Source organism: Wyeomyia smithii, chromosome 2, assembly GCF_029784165.1.
Source record: "Wyeomyia smithii strain HCP4-BCI-WySm-NY-G18 chromosome 2, ASM2978416v1, whole genome shotgun sequence".
Taxonomy (NCBI): Eukaryota; Metazoa; Arthropoda; class Insecta; order Diptera; family Culicidae; genus Wyeomyia; species Wyeomyia smithii.
In genome coordinates, this window is record NC_073695.1 from 69,470,005 (window position 1) to 69,489,369 (window position 19,365).

The 19,365-nt window shown below is 38.0% G+C and overlaps 4 protein-coding genes across 5 annotated transcripts; 2 read left to right on the forward strand and 2 right to left on the reverse strand.

Annotated features, from left to right (window-relative positions):
- Window positions 1-2,436: 2,436 nt before the first annotated feature.
- On the forward strand, window positions 2,437-3,778 carry LOC129724607 (protein lin-7 homolog C). Of its 2 annotated transcripts, XM_055679619.1 has the most exons (4): window positions 2,437-2,610; window positions 2,671-2,735; window positions 2,811-3,077; window positions 3,206-3,778. In XM_055679619.1, exons 2-4 carry the CDS (start codon window positions 2,699-2,701, stop codon window positions 3,493-3,495), a joined length of 594 nt encoding a protein of 197 aa, XP_055535594.1. In that variant the 5' UTR covers window positions 2,437-2,610; window positions 2,671-2,698; the 3' UTR covers window positions 3,496-3,778. The 2 variants fall into 2 exon arrangements, with proteins under 2 accessions (XP_055535594.1, XP_055535592.1); XM_055679617.1 differs by having other exon boundaries at window positions 2,437-2,735.
- On the reverse strand, window positions 3,611-5,428 carry LOC129724606 (actin-related protein 6). The gene is made up of 4 exons (XM_055679616.1): window positions 5,332-5,428; window positions 5,075-5,243; window positions 4,030-5,019; window positions 3,611-3,969 (listed from the first exon to the last, which is right to left on the reverse strand). The coding sequence occupies exons 2-4, from the start codon at window positions 5,152-5,154 to the stop codon at window positions 3,840-3,842; spliced, it is 1,200 nt and encodes a 399-aa protein (XP_055535591.1). The 5' UTR covers window positions 5,155-5,243; window positions 5,332-5,428; the 3' UTR covers window positions 3,611-3,839.
- A 3,001-nt stretch (window positions 5,429-8,429) lies between these two features.
- On the forward strand, window positions 8,430-12,029 carry LOC129721448 (protein disulfide-isomerase A3-like). Its single transcript, XM_055674004.1, has 3 exons — window positions 8,430-8,815; window positions 9,143-9,988; window positions 10,235-12,029. Exons 1-3 carry the CDS (start codon window positions 8,661-8,663, stop codon window positions 10,704-10,706), a joined length of 1,473 nt encoding a protein of 490 aa, XP_055529979.1. The 5' UTR covers window positions 8,430-8,660; the 3' UTR covers window positions 10,707-12,029.
- Window positions 12,030-12,760: 731 nt separating this feature from the next.
- On the reverse strand, window positions 12,761-17,909 carry LOC129721447 (DIS3-like exonuclease 2). The gene is made up of 4 exons (XM_055674003.1): window positions 17,715-17,909; window positions 16,376-17,418; window positions 14,154-16,307; window positions 12,761-14,089 (listed from the first exon to the last, which is right to left on the reverse strand). Exons 2-4 carry the CDS (start codon window positions 17,387-17,389, stop codon window positions 13,904-13,906), a joined length of 3,354 nt encoding a protein of 1,117 aa, XP_055529978.1. The 5' UTR covers window positions 17,390-17,418; window positions 17,715-17,909; the 3' UTR covers window positions 12,761-13,903.
- Between the last annotated feature and the right edge of the window lie 1,456 nt (window positions 17,910-19,365).

Sequence of the window (19,365 nt, forward strand, 5' to 3'; positions counted from 1 at the left end):
AATTTTGCTAATTTTTGGTGTGCTGTGTTTCCAGCAATCTGTTCAGCAAAATGAAATTTACTGATTATTCAGTAATGCTCAATTGCATTAAAGTGACAGATCGTTTGCTGCACGTTCAGTAAAACAAAATACAACATGCTGGTTGTCAGCTATGACAATTTGCTGTACATTCAGCAAAGCATAAATCAATTAACTGGTTAACCAGTTAGTTCAAGGGAACCATGTTTCCCTCAGGCACCAGCTTCCATCCGCCCATCGGATCATAGCCAAATTACTGTTGAACTAGAGATATATGATTATCATTTCAACCTTTGAGTTCATCTAGCCCAACAGTGACTTAGCTATGTCCCATATCCGCTATCAGGAGCTTAGCGATGATCCCGTACCAGCTGCACAGCGATTTGGCGCGTTTTACTAATGACAGCTTGACGTAAAATATTTTGACATATCAATTCTTTCGCTGGATTCCAGCAAACATTCATTTACTGTTTTTCTGTTCAGCAAATAGATTTGCTGTATTTTCACGAATCACTGAATCGATTACTGGTTTTCAGTAAATTTATCAATGAAATACTGGTTTACAGCAAAAATAAAATTACTGAACGAAATTCAGTAAATAGTAGAACTGAATTACAGTAAACTTTTGAAAAAAATGCTGTGATTCAGTAAACAAGTGATTTGCTGATACACTTTCAGCAATGTCTTTTGCTGAACCATAAAGAGAAATTTTGGTGTGAGGGCTGCGCAGGTACACTGGCTTCAAAAACAACTCAAACAGAGGTTTTTTTTACAGAGGTTGGTACTTTCGAGTAGTTCATTTTGTACCAACTTTTTTGGAAGATTTCTTCCTGAGTGTTACGTATGTCTTATGTATGTGGTCGTACCATGTTCACTAACCGATCTAAAAATAGACGAAATGGTGCCCATCGCTGATGGCAATGAATCGTACATGCCTTTGATGATGAATATGATATTCTTTGCCCGATCAGACAAACGAAAACCTAAAAAACAAATAAAAAGACCCTAATTGACTAATGAGGTGTAGAGCATGATGAGTAGAACATGATGCAACGGTTTGACCAAAAAGTAGGCACGGGGTAAGGAAGCGTTTTTTCACTTTGGAGGGTTGGAGACGAAGCATCACTATGCAACAGCGAATAACTTTTTCGTGTTTATTGATATATCCTCACTAACCAGGCAATTGAACACCGCAAATTCAGGTGTTTTGAGTTGGAAATTGTTTCTTAAATTGATGAATATTGGTAGCAAGGTATGTAGCATTGCCATATTTATATTTTAAACGTATCAAATGATGTATTATGAGATGTGATAATTTTCATGCCCTAGTTGTTTATAAACAAACGAGTACGCTGGCAATTTTTTTCCAATATGGCCGATTCGGCTTTTGGCATATCGTTACACCATGTCTTTATACATCATGGTGTAGAGAATAAAACTTATTCGGATATTTTTGTATTTTAATTACGAACATTTCACCACAGAGAACAGACGTTCATCTTATTTTTAAAATATGTGTAAAAACTTGCAACCGTTATTTAACAGTAAGTGGTAATGCGCCCGCTATGTGGCGCTCGTAACTTTTAAAAATCAAAAACCAGATATCGATAAAATATCGATACAGCAATATTTATGCAGTGCAACTGGGGCACCACAAGACAGATGTCGTTAGTGTATTAATGTATTTGGATTCAAATTTTTACACACGATTTTCAAATTTCTTTATATGAACATGAATGTCTGTTCTCTGTGATTTCACTATCCCCAGTTGAACGTGTATCGAGTGCTATTCCTTACAGCACTTTTTACCAGTGTTTGTGATGTCTGTGAGTTGCGGGTGTTGCCTCTTCTTTTTCTTGAAAATACCCTGCATTCTAATTTTTTTGTGAAAGGACAATACTACCACATACATAAGACATACGTAACACTCAGGAAGAAATCTTCCAAAAAAGTTGGTACAAAATGAACTACTCGAAAGTAACCTCTGTAAAAAAACCTCTGTTTGAGTAGTTTATGGAGGTTGTGTACCTGCGCAGCCCTACATTTGTCTCGTTCCCACTCGAAAAATGCAGCATTGATTTTGTAAACAACTTTTTGACAGTTTCGTAAGGGATTTTGTTGGGGACTCAAGTAGAGCCGCTACGAAGAAAATTCATTCCGTTCATTTTTGTCGAGCAGTTCATACTGATGTTGGTACCGGGTGATGTGGGGCAAAGAGTACCGAAAAAATCGCCAGTGTTACGTATGTCTAAGTATGTGATACTACGCTGGAGAACCCTTACCTGGGCGACTCGTCGCTTTCGATATATTTCTGAATTGACAAAACCCCTAACATAATGGAAACAACCATGATATTTGTCTGTGTCACCTTTTTTCTACAAAAACTGGCATCCCTGATTAGCAGCAGGTTTATTTCACCACTCTTCGGTGGTGGTTTTCTGAGTCAATACGAAGTTGAGTTTGTTTGTGACAGAAACCCATTTTCCCTAGAAAAACAAAATTTATTTGACTATTTTTGGATATAATAATCATCTGAACAAAATTCTTACTGATTGTTTGTAACTCTGCGGAGAATTCTACTATTTTCTCTGTGTAATAATACTAAGCAACGTGAAAGTAATTAAAAATCGATTAGTTTGTGTTTCATTACAGCATCTTTGTTGCTACAATAAAAAAAAATATGGCCAACGTTTGTGAGCCATTAACACTTGCCAAAGGTATAAATCGGAAATAAGTGTTATAGCTGAGACTAAAAATAAAGTACAATGATACACGATGTTTGTTTTCTACAGATGTTAAGCGTTCTATAGAATTGCTGGAAAATCTACAACGGAGTGGAGAAGTCCCAGCGACCAAGTTGGCAGCATTGCAAAAAGTACTGCAGAGTGATTTTTTGAATGCTGTACGTGAGGTATACGAGCATGTCTATGAGACAGTGGACGTTCAGGGTTCACTAGATGTTCGTGCTTCCGCTACTGCTAAGGCTACTATTGCTGCTTTCGCGGCCAGCGAAGGCCATGCTCATCCGCGAGTAGTTGAGCTACCGAAAACTGATGAAGGTTTGTAGATTAACTTATAATTCCTGTTACAATATTACGAAATTTGACACACCCCCAATTTAGTTTAATCTGCTTATTCGCATGAAAGTGTAACATAAAACGTTTTTATATTTGAATTTCTGTAACAGGCTTGGGTTTTAACGTTATGGGAGGGAAGGAGCAGAACTCCCCCATATATATATCTCGTATTATTCCCGGGGGTGTTGCTGATCGTCACGGTGGGCTGAAGAGAGGTGACCAGCTACTCTCTGTCAATGGAGTTTCAGTTGAAGGTGAAAATCACGAAAAAGCTGTTGAGCTATTAAAACAGGCTGTTGGATCAGTAAAGTTGGTTGTTCGATACACTCCCAAAGTACTGGAAGAAATGGAGCTACGATTTGATAAACAACGAGCAGCTAGAAGACGCCAGCAATATTAATGGATGTTTTTTCAAGATATTCGTGTTCAGCATTTTGCTAATCGATAGACTATTTAGCAGTGCAACTATAACCTAACCGTTCATGTTATCTAAATATAAAACATACGTTCTCATGTGAGGTCTGAAGCATTTTCATGATTTATTGTTTTTAAATATTTCTTATTTAATGTTACTTTGATGTTTATTTTTACTAATCAGCAAACTAAGTTTTGTTTTACCCAAAACTCAATAAATTCACTGCACCGGTGTCAAAGTTTACCCAATAAATCTTGTATCGTGTTAATAGCAGTATCAATGAACAATGGAAAGAATCTCTCAACTTACAAAGCAACATTTAAAAGAAGTTATTGGTCACACTTCTCTACTAGGTGTTTGATACCACTCTCCTCATATTGATTACGACTTATACAAGATTTGATAAAACTGAGCGACTGCGAGTACTGTTGACCTCCAAACCAGGCGTATGATATTGGACTGAAAATCAAAAATTAAAAGGTTAGTGACAAGCCAACCAAAGTGATGATTTAGATTTACTCTTTTGGTATAGTAACGTTTACGATAAACTCATCTGGAGCTAAAGCCCGTACTTCTTGCTGTATTCGACTCTGCATACCACTGAATAACGCACTGCCACCGCATACCACAATGTTGCTGAACAAATGGGGTCTTGTTTCCTCCGGGCAAGCATTAATGGAGTGCACAATAGCTTCTGCAACTCCCATCTGTGATATTCCAATATCAGAAGGATGAAGTAATACTTCTGGTATAACGAAGCGCTCGTTATTCATCCGTAGCGTTTGTAATTCATCATTATCACTGTTAGTGGGATCTAGTGTCCGCATGTATCCTCTGCGAATTTGAGTATAATCTGGTAACACATATTCCCTTATAATGGTATTGTCTGGGTATCGCTTTCGAGCAATTTGCATGTCCTCGTTGAAATTCTGCGATACGAAACAGCTGTCTTCCTTAACCTGATTTATCACATATGATTCATCCATTACGTTCAGTTGTCGATATGAAATAATTTCCTTCAAATGATTTGTTAGCAGCTTCCCACCTACATCGATTCGTCGAATTGCTTCCTTAAGTTTGGTTCCTTTTATAAATGGAACGACGTGTGTGAAGCTGTAGCCCATGTCGACCACCACACAGCACAGTGGTTTCTTTCGTTGCTCGCCATGAGTGTAGTGAAATGCTGCTAAATCAACTGAACTAGTTTTACAAACCGCATCACAGTCGTATTCCTCGTAAAGAATTTCCAACATCGCTTCTTGAATAGACTGAAAGTTGAATAGTGGCTCCGTAATCAACAACGGGGTTTCAGAAAAATTTACTGGGCAACATTCTTGACTGAAAATATAATCCCATACGGTCTTTTGTATGTCCCAATTTACCAGATAGCCACGCTGAAAACAAAGTATGTAAAATAACCCGGAAACATCCCGGCATTCGTCAATTTGGCTGCCGACAAAAGGACGCCTTCGTTCTGATTTGGCTTTAGTGATACAGTTCGGAACAACTCTACAAAGATAATTTCATTGAAAAAGGCAATGAAGAGCGAACTTACTCCACCTACTTAGGTGCATTCCATTCGGACATTCCAACTTTAGCGAAAAACGCACCATTGTCCAAAACAAAGACATTGCTATCAGACATTCTTACAACAACGTCTACCTGGATTTTTGAATCAGTTTATTTGTGACAATACTCCAGGCAAAGAGATACTTTGCATATCACCCTACAGACTTGTTACATCCAAATAAATCGAAATTTTGGATATGAAAACAATTGCTATATGTTGATGTCTCAAAAAGATCTGTTTTTAATACCTACTCTCTGTTTTTATGTTTATTTTCCAGCATAAATAGAACCAAAGAAAGCAATGAAAAAGGTCATTCATTTGAACCTTGTATAAACGACATCTATGAACGTATAGTAAAAACTTCCAATCCAGCTTTCCACGCTCATATCTCGCCAAACATGTGAAAAGGGCCCATGTGCCATATGAAAACAAGCCAAATTTTCTTGTTCTTTTGGTTACTGCAAGCGAAATCTACCTTTACCGATAAGATTTGTTGATTAGAGAATTTATTTTTCATCAGACAATGCTATTTGTGCGAGTAGATTAAACTTGTATTCTTTAAAAAACGTGTTTACATTTGTCAAAAGGGCCCTTTTCACATGTTTGGCGAGATATATAGAGTGGCGATACTGTCAAAAATGTTATAAAAATTATCTGTCAGTGCGATTCCTATTGAGCAAACAATCTATTATACTTGTGCGTAGAAAAGAGAAAGGATGTTCAGTGTTAAGGTTTAAACACAATTGATACGTTGCGGCTGTGTTTGCGGCAATTTGACAGTTAGCCCATACATTTTCTGTCAAATTAACGTCAACGCAACGCAAACGTATCCATTGTGCTTGGGCCTTTACCCGTGTTATACCCCGTTCACACTATAAACACTATAGTTAATAAACGGGTCGTGAGTTAGGGTCCTGGGTGTGGAGTCGCCTCCCTGGGCGTCGGTGTTTGGCCACAACAGTGGCGGGACTAGACCGACGGAAAATAAGCGAGAAAAAAAAAATATAAACACTATACATATAGACCTGCGTAGTGGATGGCGGCAGCATTGGAATCGCTGGTTTTTCATATTCTTGTTATTTGTTTGATACAAATTTTTCATTGTGTTCATTTTGGCTCGCACGTTTGACAGTTATTTTGGCTCGCTGCGGTTCAGTCCGCAGGTCTATATATATAGTGTCTATAGTTCACACTACACTGCATATCACCTGATATCAGGCAATTCGTGCTATCGAGGCCATATCACCATCGATATTACCTGATATCCCATACAATCGAGCTGTCAACGGATATCACCTCGGCTACATGCTATCGCGGATATCATGTTCGAAAATCAATAATAACCACATTTCCAGCAGTTGGCAACACGGCCAACAGACATTTGACGCAACCCTACAAATTTCGCAATTCGCGTTGCATGCGAGGAAAAAGGAAGGAAATATTTTTGCTATTTTCATCCCGCACATGTTGACAATTGCATATGAGAGTTCGCGTTGGTGCGAGCCAACTAGCTGACATCTCTATCCTAATCCCATTGCTCTTGTTGTCCTGTTTTAGCTTTGACCTGTTTTTGTTTTTTTCTCTTTCCAATTACCAAATCATATCAGCTCACTCCAATGTGAACGCTCGAAGTGATATCCGATATCATCTGGCGATATCAGGTGATATCCGGCGTAGTCTGAACAAGGCATTAGATCGAGTTTATCCCTAGTTCCAAGCGAAATGAAAGTTCGTCGGGAGTGAAATTTCGACAATTTGCATTTTTCACGGAAATGAAAAAATAAACATTTTATATGATATTTTCAGTTTGCATGGAGCTCTAAACATAACTTTAACTAAAAATTTAAAAGTTTCATCCACGTATTATTGCGACTTTTACGCCAAATTGGACTACCCCGAAATACACGATTATCACAGTCGAATCTCGCACACGATTTCGCAGATTGGGTGATGGGTATCGATACTCAGTGGTCAGTGGTCCCCGTGGTTCTGTGGTTAGCGATGTCGGTCGGCTAGCTCTCCCACACGGTTGCGATATCGGGTTCGATTCCCGATCGAGTCGAGGATCTTTTCGAGCTGGAAATTTTCTCGACTGGGGCACGGTGTATCGTTGTACTTATCCTACACATGCAAAATGTGCCAAAAACGATAACGAATTCTCTCAACTAATCTAGTTGATCGAGACCGCTATTAGCCCCAAGGCTAAGCGTGCGGTATTGTTGTATCGATACTAGCGTTATCGAAACGCTTGACAGAAATATTTAATTACATAGACAAAAAAATCTCTATCATGACTGCTACCTTGGTAGGTTAATAAAAAATCACTCCAGCAATGTTCAGTGCTTGATACCTATATATACTAATGAAGTACACTGGGGACTTTTTTTACGTGGTTGATTGTACCCCGTTTAAAAGATTAGATAAGATTTACTTATACTAAACTTATTCGATACCGCGTACAAATAATCTTCCGAATCGCGTAAAAATAATCCGCGCTATTGTAAAAAAATCGCGTTTGAAAAAACTCATAAATTTAACCCGCGTAAAAGAAGACCCCAGTGTATACTTGAAACCATGAGATCTGGTATCGATACAATGACGATTGAGAAAGTATCGATACTCAGTATCACCCAATCAATCATGTAACACTTAAGCCTGTAGTACACTCTTTGTCTGATGGTCAAATATTTGACCTTCTGACATAATGGTCAAATTTATTTGACATCATGGTTGTTGTTTGCCCGTGTTTGCCTCATGTTAAAATTGGAGAGTGACAAACAATTATATTTGACCAAATTTTTATCTGTCAAAAAGTGACAAATATTTGACGCTTGGTCAAAGAGTGTAATACAGGCTTTAGTTTTGTTGGTTTAGTTTTGATATTCAATCCAATGTTCAACTAAAGCTGCTCAAAAATATATACTTAATGTTGCAAATTAAAAAAAAAACAAACAATGAACCCAAAAAACTGTGCCACTGCGCTACTGAGGTGTCAATTTGATAGAGCGAAATAAGAAATTGGGCAATGAATGATTATCACAGAAAACCAAATAGTCATGCAAGGGGCAATATTGTTCCACATATAGTTCCAGCAATTGGTTTACAGCTTCGAATTCACCCGTCATTTCAAATCAGTAACAAATATTTTCAAGAAAATTTACTTTAAGAAAATTATTCAACAAAGAGCGCTTACTTTGTAACCAATCAGCGAGCGCCAACAAACAACAACGAATCATTCAAAAATGCGAGAATAGAATAACCAGTGCTTTGGGCTTCAACTTGTCTCTTTTCAACTAACGTCTTGGCAGGCACCGCACCGGCAAACTCCAACACATAAAAATTACCGCACCATCAATACAGTGCAGAAAGATCGTGCTGAGACAGCGAATTTGTGTTGTCCACCATTTCAGCAGCATTGGAAGCGCTCTTCAGTGTGGCCACGTCTACTCCCTCTTGTCTGAAGCTGATTTGAGCTGAGAACTGGAAAATAGTCGGTCATTAGTACGGGGTGTGAAACCATAAATTGCAGCTCAAAATTTGTACATTTGCTGCCGCCTAGGTGCTACTTGAGTCGGGATAAATGACTCCAGCAAAAGTTTTGCTCGTTATTTTTGGTATTATCCATTGCGGATATGCCGGTGAAGCCGATGTGCTGGAACTTACTGATAGCGATTTCTCCACTCGGATAGGACTTTACGACACGGAAACTACACTGGTTATGTTTTATGCTCCATGGTAAGAAATCTAATGCTGTTTTTTCATTCATACCTGCATCATAATTTCCCTGCTTATGACATCTGAAAACCACATTGTAATTTTTTTCAAACATTGATAAACATTATGTTTACCAGAAATAGCCCGAACATCAATCAATATTCCTACCTGTGTTTAAAAAAGTTATGCCTCAATATTCAACTATCAAAATTTAAAATAATGTAGATTTTACATTACGAATTCCGTGAGTCAAAATTATTTATTTTGAAATAAAACAATATACTAAAGTAATATATGTAGTATTATAAACTAATACAAACGTTCAACATATCATTATTTTTTACACAGGTGTGGCCATTGTAAAAAGTTAAAACCCGAATACGCCAAAGCAGCCGAGTTGTTGCGTGGCGAAGACCCCCCGATTACGCTTGCCAAGGTTGATTGTACTGAGGGAGGCAAAGACACATGTAGCAAGTATTCGGTATCGGGTTATCCCACGTTGAAAATCTTCAAGAATGGCGAAGTTTCACAGGAATATAATGGTCCACGTGAGGCAAATGGTATCGCAAAGTACATGAAATCTATAGTCGGACCAGCATCCAAAGATCTATTGACTTTGGATGCCTTCGAGGCTTTCTTAAAAGTGCAGGAGACCACCTTGGTAGGTTTCTTCCAAAAAGAGTCCGATCTCAAAGGCGTGTTCCTGAAATATGCAGATAGTCAGCGAGAACGACTACGATTTGGTCACAGCAGTGCTCAAGATGTCCTGGAAAAGCAAGGTGAAACCGATGCCATTGTCCTATTTCGGGCTAAGCAGTTTGCAAACAAATTCGAATCAGACTTTGTTAGGTTCGAAGGCAAGACTAAGGATGATTTGAGTACCTTCGTCAAGGAAAACTTCCACGGACTGTGCGGGGTTCGGACCCGGGACACCGTAAACGACTTTAAACCCCCGATGGTCGTTGTTTATTATGCTGTAGATTACATCAAGAACCCGAAAGGAACCAACTATTGGCGCAACCGCGTGTTGAAGGTCGCCAAAGAATTTGTCGGGCGAGTCAGCTTTGCTGTGAGTGCCAAAGATGACTTCCAGCACGAGTTGAATGAGTATGGCTATGATTACGTTGGAGACCAACCATTGGCGCTAGCTCGTGATGCTAAAAACCAAAAGTTCATCATGAAGGATGCATTCTCGTAAGTGTTCTAGCTGTTTACTTGATTTAGAAACAAGATTTTAAAGTCTCATAAATCGTTGTCGTATAATAAAACATCAATTGAAGCTAACACATCATCAATATGGCATGGTCAGTTAGAAAATTATACAGAGTAATTGTAAACTACCTATGCGATTATCTCGTTGCATAACAATTACGCAAAATGAGAGGTAATTCGTTGTGTCACACTAAATACAAATATATGTGTTTCTATCTCTCTTCACAGAGTTGAAAATCTGCAAGCTTTTGCCACCGAGCTGGAAGCAGGCAATTTGGAACCTTATGTCAAATCAGAACCTGTGCCAGAGAGTAATGATGCTCCGGTGAAAGTAGCTGTTGGCAAGAATTTCCAAGACGTCGTAATGAACAATGGCGTCGATACATTGATGGAGTTCTATGCCCCATGGTGTGGACACTGCAAGAAGCTAACACCGGTGTACGAAGAATTGGCCACTAAACTAAAGGACGAGGAAGTTTCTATTGTTAAGATGGATGCTACTGCCAATGATGTGCCGCCAACGTTCGATGTTCGCGGTTTTCCAACTCTTTATTGGTTACCGAAGAACGACAAGAGTAATCCCATGCGCTATGAAGGCGGTCGCGAAGTAGATGACTTCATCAAATATATTGCTAAGCATTCCACTAAAGAACTGAAGGGATGGGATCGCAAAGGTAATGTAAAGAAAGTAGAGTTATAATCTCGTAGGTACGAAAAAACAGGGTAGGCAATCGGAAATTAAGTGCGGAAGCAAAAATCGCACCCCAAAGTACATCATTTATCAACTCAAGTTAAAAAGAAATCGTTCCTTTGAAATTCTATTCTCATCGAATATTTTACGTAAAGGTTGTATCTACCATTTCGGAACTTTTACTTCCGTTAATATCAGTTGCGTGTCCAATCAACTAAACCGATACTATCAAGAAAAATTTATGTGCAACAGATTCATCTGATAAGCAACAAAAGATGCATTTAGTTATGTATTAATTGTGAAAAAAGAATAAATAATGAAAATGCTTCATTGGTCGAAGTGTAATTCGAGATAAACAGTAAAATGTTTACTCGTACCGAAACGTTTCCACGTTTTCAAGAATGTGTACTAAGCAGAAGTTATTTGAGCCGTTGAGAGCAAAAGTGGTACATGTGCCATTTTTACACTTTTTGGGTTTTTTGCATAAATTGATGCAGAACGCAATAATGTACTAGAATATCCAAGAAAAACCGAGATCTGATAACCTAAACCAAATTTATAGCCAACATATTTTTTGGTAATTAACATAATCACCATTTCGTTGAGAGCGAGAGTGGTACATGTCCAGTCTGTGCATGTTAGATGAATTGTAAGTCGAGAATCTTAGGATATAAAACAATCATGTCTTCAGCAAAGTTGGTCATATGATTGAGTACCTTCAGATGAAGATCTGTCTGCTTTGGAATTTTCTCACTACGTGGCGCTAGTGTATCCGTGACTATTTTGTAACAGAAAGCATTTTACCTATTTCAGTACCAACTCGTATGCTGTTACCAAATACATATACACTAGCGCCACGAAGAGACAGAATTCCTTAACAATCAGGTCATCATTCTATAGTACTTAATCACTTGGACAACTCTTCTGAAGACATGAAAGTTCTATGTCCTAAGGTTAGAGAGCTATAATGCATCCTTCATGCTCACGCTAGACATGTACCACTTTTGCTCTCAACGTTTTCTGGTTGTCATTATTTTTCCCATAGAACAAAAGTGGTACATGTTTTTCCATTGAAGTTTGTGTGAGTTTCTCAACTAGAACTCGTTATGCTTTCATGTACCGTCTTTTGAAACCTCTCCAGCAATAATTTAGTGCAGTTATGCTGGAAAAAAATGTTGAAAATAATTTACTATTTGAGTGTTTTCGTCCATCGCGTCTCCTGAAAAATTTACTCAATGGCACATGTACCACTTTTGCTCTCACCGGCTCATCTGTGCAGTGCATTTCAACGAAACAAAGCCGAATAAATGATAATCTAACAATTTTGGTTAAGGACTGTTGTTCGCTTTTCTAATACATGAAAGAACTCTTCATCTATAGTTAATAACTGGTAAGACTGTCCTGAACTTTATATTTCTCAATTCTTCTAAATAATGATCTAGGAGTTATCATCAGCCCTTGAATGCGCAATGTTGTTTCGACACAAAATTGCGAATAACGTTTCAAATCAAATGTATTAGTTTTTTTTCCAGAATAATAAATCATTGGGAAAGTTATCTAGGCTTAAAGAAATATTGAAGCATAGATAACTGTTGCAATGAATTGTTATTATTGTGAAACTAAAATATACCTATTTATTTTAAAAAGTTTTTTTAAAACAACATTGCACATTCAAGGGTTAGAAACATTACTGCGAGCGATCGCAATTATTTATAATGATATGATGACAAACACCGCAGGAATACGACAAAAAAGTATCGAAAATAGCCAAACAATGCCTGAATTTCTCTTCTATTTGATGGAAACAATGCTAACATGGTTTTATCAGAGAGTCGCTCTATGACGAAATCTATTGTTAGCGGTTCATAATGTAGCAAAGTGGTAACAACGTACAATTTTCCTCAACCCACGATATCCATTATCGTTCTTAGCAAACAAAAAACAGCAACTTATTTTCGTGAACAAAAGTGATTTGTGCTATTGTTCATTCCGCTACATCTGTTTGAGCTGGACGATTTAGCTGTCACATTTATGACAACTGGTTTAATAGACCATAGTAACATACCTCAAAACCAGGAGGGGAAGAAAAACCGATCATATTCCATGTACTATATTTATGCTCATTACTTAAATGTTTAGGTTCTCTTTGATTAGAGTAGCTTGATGGAACATATGCTCTAAAAGCTACTATAGCAGTAAAGCGATTTTTACTTTTTATCAGCAGTTCACGAAGTATGCATAAACGTTTTCTACTGCTTTCCTGAAGTGTTTGCGAATCAGCGGTTTGTGTTTCAAAGGCCAAATTTCTAACAAATTTAATCAAATCGCAAATCCGCCAATTGAAAATTTGCATCACTAAGAAGCGAATCAATAAAGTCACAACGCTGCGTGTTATGTTGCAGCAAATTATTAATAAAATTCTGGGAGTCAACTATGAAAAATTCTTAAGGCGCCAGCAGAATTATTTTTCCTTAATTTCTAGAATTAGTACCAGCGGCTAATCTTGCTTTCGAATGAGGTAAATGAGAGGACATTTGTACGTTCGAATTGATTGGAGCGAAAATAGGGATACGAATTGTCGATGCTTTCGTACGAAAACAAGGATAAGCCAATCATTTGTTGAAGATTAGGAGTAGTGTATAGGGTTGTGCATCTTCTATATCGATGCATCAATAGATGACACATGCAAGCAGGTTCTAAAGTCTACCTCATCTGTATTCTGGGATGTGCATCGATTATCTCGGAAACGATAACTATACAACGTCGTTGGAGCAAGAGGTGAAACCTAAAAAACGGCCTCATGTTTTTTTTTATTAGTCTTTATTATTCTTGTTTTCATTAACAGACTAATTCAGTCTCATTGTTGTAGAATAGGTGACCAGGTTTCATTAAAACAACTCAGAGCTCTCAGAACTTTTCCAAATGTTATTTTATGAATAAACAAAAGGAAATTTAATCTCCATTTTATTGGTTACCATACTAACACCAAGCCGCTCAGTCCGGAGGAATTCTCCGTAATTATTATCACTGTGTAATGAATGTAGAAAAAAAAACAAGTCCGTTTCATTTTTCACCCATATAACGAATTTTGAACAATGCTGTAATTAATCAATGCAGTTCTTGGCAATTGTAAAATTAAATACTCGTAAAAGTATGCAATAAAATGTACACTGCGTAGGTTGTCGGTGGCTCGTGAAGTTTTTTGTTCACTGTCGTTCCACCAAAGGAATAACGCTTGTGGCAGTGATTGCATCCTTAACAAGTTCTACTTTAACGAGCACCTTTGAGAACAGTTGAATGGTGACCGGTGGGATATCTTTCCTCTTGAGTACACAGTGTCGTACGTTTTTAGACTTCTCGATGACTTCAATTTCGCTAGCTTTGGCCAACCGCTGATGCGTGAAAAGAGAAATATTGCATTAGACATCTGGCTCGATAAACCTCCAGCAAACTCACCTTATAATTCGCTCGTATCAGCAGCCCTGCCGCAATCAATATTAAATCCATGTGGTGTTGGGTAACATCCAAAACAGCGGCTTCCATGTCCATGCTCTTCACATCACGAATGTAGTGTTTAAAGTATAACAAACAACTAGCATCACCAGCTAACTTGGCATTGTACTTTTTGACATTGCAAACACCAGTAAGTTTGCTAAGCTCCTCTGGTGTGCGAGTGGGCGGTTCTGTGAGTTCCAAAGCAGCAGCAAGGACACGATGTACCATGCAGTCTGCGTACCTTCGAATCGGACTGGTAAAATGTGTATAGATGGGAATGGCTAATGCATAGTGTAAGAATTCTTCGTCAGTAGAGGCAAAGGCCGAACAAAAATATTGTGCACGAGTCATCGGTTTAGCAAGCATTACATTCAAGACAGTACGAGCAGCATCTGGTTGTGGGGAAGCCGCGACAATGGACTCTATCGATTCCGCAATAGCCTTTGACGTATCCACTCGTAGTTCGTGGCCATATCGAGCAAGCAATTTTGCAAGGTTGCTCATTTGAATTGTTGACGGACTCATATGGTTACGGAGTACAGCTTTGTCGGGGAATTTCGAACGACAAAATTCGGCTACTGCAGAATTTGCCAGAAGCATAAAATCTTCAATCATTTGATTTGCTGTGCGCAATTCATAATTAGCAAAAGCAGTTGGCTTACCACTTTCCGGATCCAGTGTGAAAGTCAACTTTGGCTGATTCATTTTTAGACACCCGTTTTCCATTCTCTGTGCTCTCAGTTTAACTGCAACCGATTGCAATTGGTTGACTATTCGACTGAGAAAGTTCGGTGTGTACTCATGCAAAATTTCGGGAAAATCGTTTGGATTCAAGTCTTCATTTGGATTATCTAACATGATTTGTGCATGTTCATAGGCAAGCTGAACACAGGAGTTAATTATAGTTCTGGCAAATCTAGTTCGCAAAACTTTCGCATTCGGTGTAATTTCCCAGAAAACAGAGAAGGTCATTTTATCTTCTCCTGGTAGTAAAGAACACAGAAAACACAATGGTTTCGGCAGCATGTGGTACACGTTGTCTACCATGTAGATTGATGTGGCCCTAAGTTTTACTAATTCATCCAGCTCAGAACCTTCCTTCAGGAAATAGGTTACATCGGAAATGTGAACTCCTATTTCAAAGTTGCCATTTTTAAGAATCTTACAACTCAGCGCATCGTCTAAGTCTCTCGCAGTAAGCGGGTCAATCGTAAATACGCACTCATCTCGTAAATCTATGCGCCGTTCAATTTCTTCCGCCGGAATTTGGAACGGCGACGAAGGCAAGCTTTTGATAATGGCTTCCGAATATGGGGAAACGTCCAAATCATACTCCACTAGAATTGCCTGTGACTCGACCTCAAGATCGCCGCACTTTCCAATCGATTTCAGCACATTACCAACGGGAATATCGTTTTTCCAGTCGATAATTTCAGCCTGATAAATAACTGATTCAATTTCACTGAACTGATTCTTGAATATTGCCTCTGGCCAGTTTTGTTTGTAAACCCGCATGATAGGAATCCGGTGGTCCCTGGGTGTGAACTTTATAAACTGACTACTGTTAGGTGAAAACGGCATAAAAGTACCAACACACAAACGACTGTGACGTTTTTCCAAGATCTCCACTACAAATCCCCAGTTGTTTTTGGGTTTTTCCTGTTCAATGTATTCCTCCTGTAATAGTCCATCATCTGCTGAGTTCCTCTCGATATCGTTGTTGTTGAGAGAACTGCTTTTGTTTGGTGACACATCTCCGTTCTCGCCGTGTCGAACGAAAACTTTTACGAAATCCCCGTCCATGGCACATTTTCTCAAAAGAATTGAATTTATAAACACATCAGCTTCTCTTGTATGATCGTCAACAAAAGCCTGAGCGTTATTAGACATATTGACCCGTAGAACTCCCTCAACTATGTAGCCGTATTTTTCGGAAACCAGACGGTTCACTAGCTGTTCTAGCGCTGCGCGATTCTTTTCATCGAGAAAACTATTAGTTTCTGCTTTGCAGACATTCTCCAACACTAACTCCTTTCTATAATCTTTTAAGTTCGTGGTCTTACCGTTGTTTAATAGGTATGACACCTCGTCTTCAAATGTGCGACGTTCAATTACCTACATCAAATTGAAAGAAAGAAAATTAAATAAAATTCAAATCAGAGAGCAAACACTACATTACTAACTTTTTTCGTACTCTGAATCTTCTCCAAATCGTTCACGACCAAACAGGGCCTATTTATATCATCCTGTGTTACCACTTTTTGCTGATTTCCGAAGCAGAACTCCAAAGCATCCAACTTAAGTTTGTTAGCTAGTGGTGCGAACCTTGGTTCAATAATTCCTTGGTAATCGGGAACCTCCAGACCACGTTTTTTCGCAATCTTGTGTAAATATTTATCTCGAGTCTTAGGCTTAAGCGATAATAATGTGAGAAGAAGTAAATCCTCTGCTGGAACCGTTTCCTTAGAAACGACATTCGTCTTCGCGTCCGATAACTTATTAATTGTGTTTTTATTAGGTTTCTGTCTTTTTCGTTTCGGACACTCTGAACTACTGGACAGAGTTGAAGTGCTACCGCTTTTGTTTACGGTATTATTTATATTGCTTGGTCCTGCTTGTGTGGATAAGGATATTTGTTCCATTTTAAGTTTAATCTCTGTAATTTTGTCTAGCACAACTGGAAGTTTATTCGATGAATCATTGCTGCTGCTTTTAGCTGGCGTGACAGTTTTAGTAGTTACTGGGGGGTTTGGTTGATTAGGTTTTGCACTATTTTTTTTATTCGTGGCATCGTTGCCAGTGGCCTCTGCAACAGAACTCTCTTTTGTGGTATTTTTATTATTAATCGAGTTCGACATGGGCGCTTCTTTATTTTTACTTTCCAGCTTATAACATTTTTCTTTCTTATCTTCTAGTTGTAATTTGATACTTTCCAACTTTTTCTTTATTTCCGTTTTCAATGTTTCGGAAGAAATGGGTTCTTTTATACTGCGGGCATTCTGTATATCGGGTTTATTCGCAGAAGTTAGCGAAACAAACTCAAAACCGCCATCTGTTTCATTTATGTTTGGGGCAGATACATCTGCATCTGTATCCTCCGTCAATGGTTCTGAGGATGGCTTAGTATTCGCTAACATATTAGCGGTTGTTATTTTTATTTCCTCTCGTATTTTACGGAAATTGTCGTCTTGGGACATTTATTGGCAGAAATATTGTCCCAATCAAGCTTCAACGAAAAACATCACAAAACTATTAGAAATTTTGCGTAAACAAGAACTCATAGGGAAAAAATTCATCTATCAATATACCGCGAGATCATCGATGAAACCCAGAATAAACAGAAGTTTTGTGAACGTACTTTGACTTGATACATTAGAAAATATATTTCGTTTCTTTTTCATGGGTAATTATTTGAAAATCATAATAATCATTGTCATAACATAAAAGACTAAAGCTCAACAGTCCATTTAGTGACGTTGCTTTAACAAACATGTTGAAATTCAAGTTCCAACAAATACTCACCTGTTCCAATTCAACAAATCAACCGTATAATGTAATTGATTTAATTCAGACAGCTAGAGATAGTATATGCAACAATAATTAATAATACTAACGAATGATTTGCATGAGCAACATGCGTCTCTGATGTGTTTTTTTTTGGTTTGTACGGATTTCACCAGGGAAAATGTGGCACAGGTACGACGGTACGAGTAATATTTGTTGTTTTTGATGTTGTTCATATGCTGACAGTTCTTTACGAGTCTTCATTTGGGCGCGAGCAGGCTAAAAAATCCTTGTGGTTTTCTTAACTCTGTTATTCGACAATTTTTGAAAATCCCCATTCGATCGGGATTGGAAAATATCTCGAGAAGTAATTTATCGTTTCAAGGGGTGTTCGAAAGAGTTGGATACATTGCTTAGTAATAATCTGCGGTAATAATATTTACGTCTAGGGGCTAGACATTTTTATTTTCATGAGAAATATTTCGTTAATGTTATACCATAGACTAACAGACATAACTCTTCGAACAAATTCGGAGTACCTCGTGACAAGGGCGAATCTAACAAACTGTAAACAAATAGAGATTTTACCGAAAACGTATCAAGTGAGCTACTATCTACCATCAAACTTCCAAAAAATAATGTATCTCTTTTCTAACTATTAAAAAGTCCGATGTTTGTTAAGGGCGGAATCTACTTTATATCAAAACGAAATAGAATGAGGAATACGCCCTTTTTGTTGTTTACGTTAGTAAAAGGCGAATCTTGACTTCGTCTTGATGAATGGGCGAAATCAAAGTTGTCAACAAGTGAAACATTAAAAGCAAAGGGCGTATTCCAATACAATAACGTAAACACGGCGTATAGTAAAGGGCGATACTGTCGAGCAAATGAAAATAAGGCGCGTAGTAAAGGGCGATACTGTCGAGCAAATCAAAATAAGGTGCATAGTAAAGGGCGATACTTTCGAGCAGATCTAAATAAGGCGCAAATTAAAGGACGATACTTTCGAGCAGATCGAAAAGGTTGCATAGTAAAGGGCGAAACTATAAATTCTCGAATATACAATGTAAAGCGACTGAAATTCAAGTTTTAGGTTAACCATGTACAAAGCTAGAAAAATTTTGCTTTCGTTAGAGTATTTGGATGACAAATATATTGTTTCACCGTTATTTATGATTTGAATTTTTGATTGAAAACTTTGTTTGTCTTGTTTGAGTTTTGTAGTTATCGTAAGATTCGCCCTAATCATGAAGTAGTCCGGATATTATTCACCCCAACTTTTTGGCAACATTGTCATTTTTGACCTGTTCTTGGTACTGGAATTGTTGACAAAACCAAGCATCGTTCTATATACTATGAAAAAACTTCTACACGGAAATAACAAACTACCTGACAAAATTCTTTCGGAACTGGACCGAAAAAGTCTCCGCAACTCGTACGATAACGAAATTTAAACTTAACTCTCGATTCGGAGGTATCAAGCATCCGTTCAGCAAGATTTAATCGTTGCTGCTGCGACTGTATTTCCTCTCTTCAGAAAATGTTCCAGAAATAGTGGCAAACAAATCCTTGAATTCCTTCAGCTTAAAACTAGGACAAATTGAATGAAAACCTCGAGACACTAAATCTACTCCCCCATCAGTAGAATTTCCAATTCACCTCGCCAACC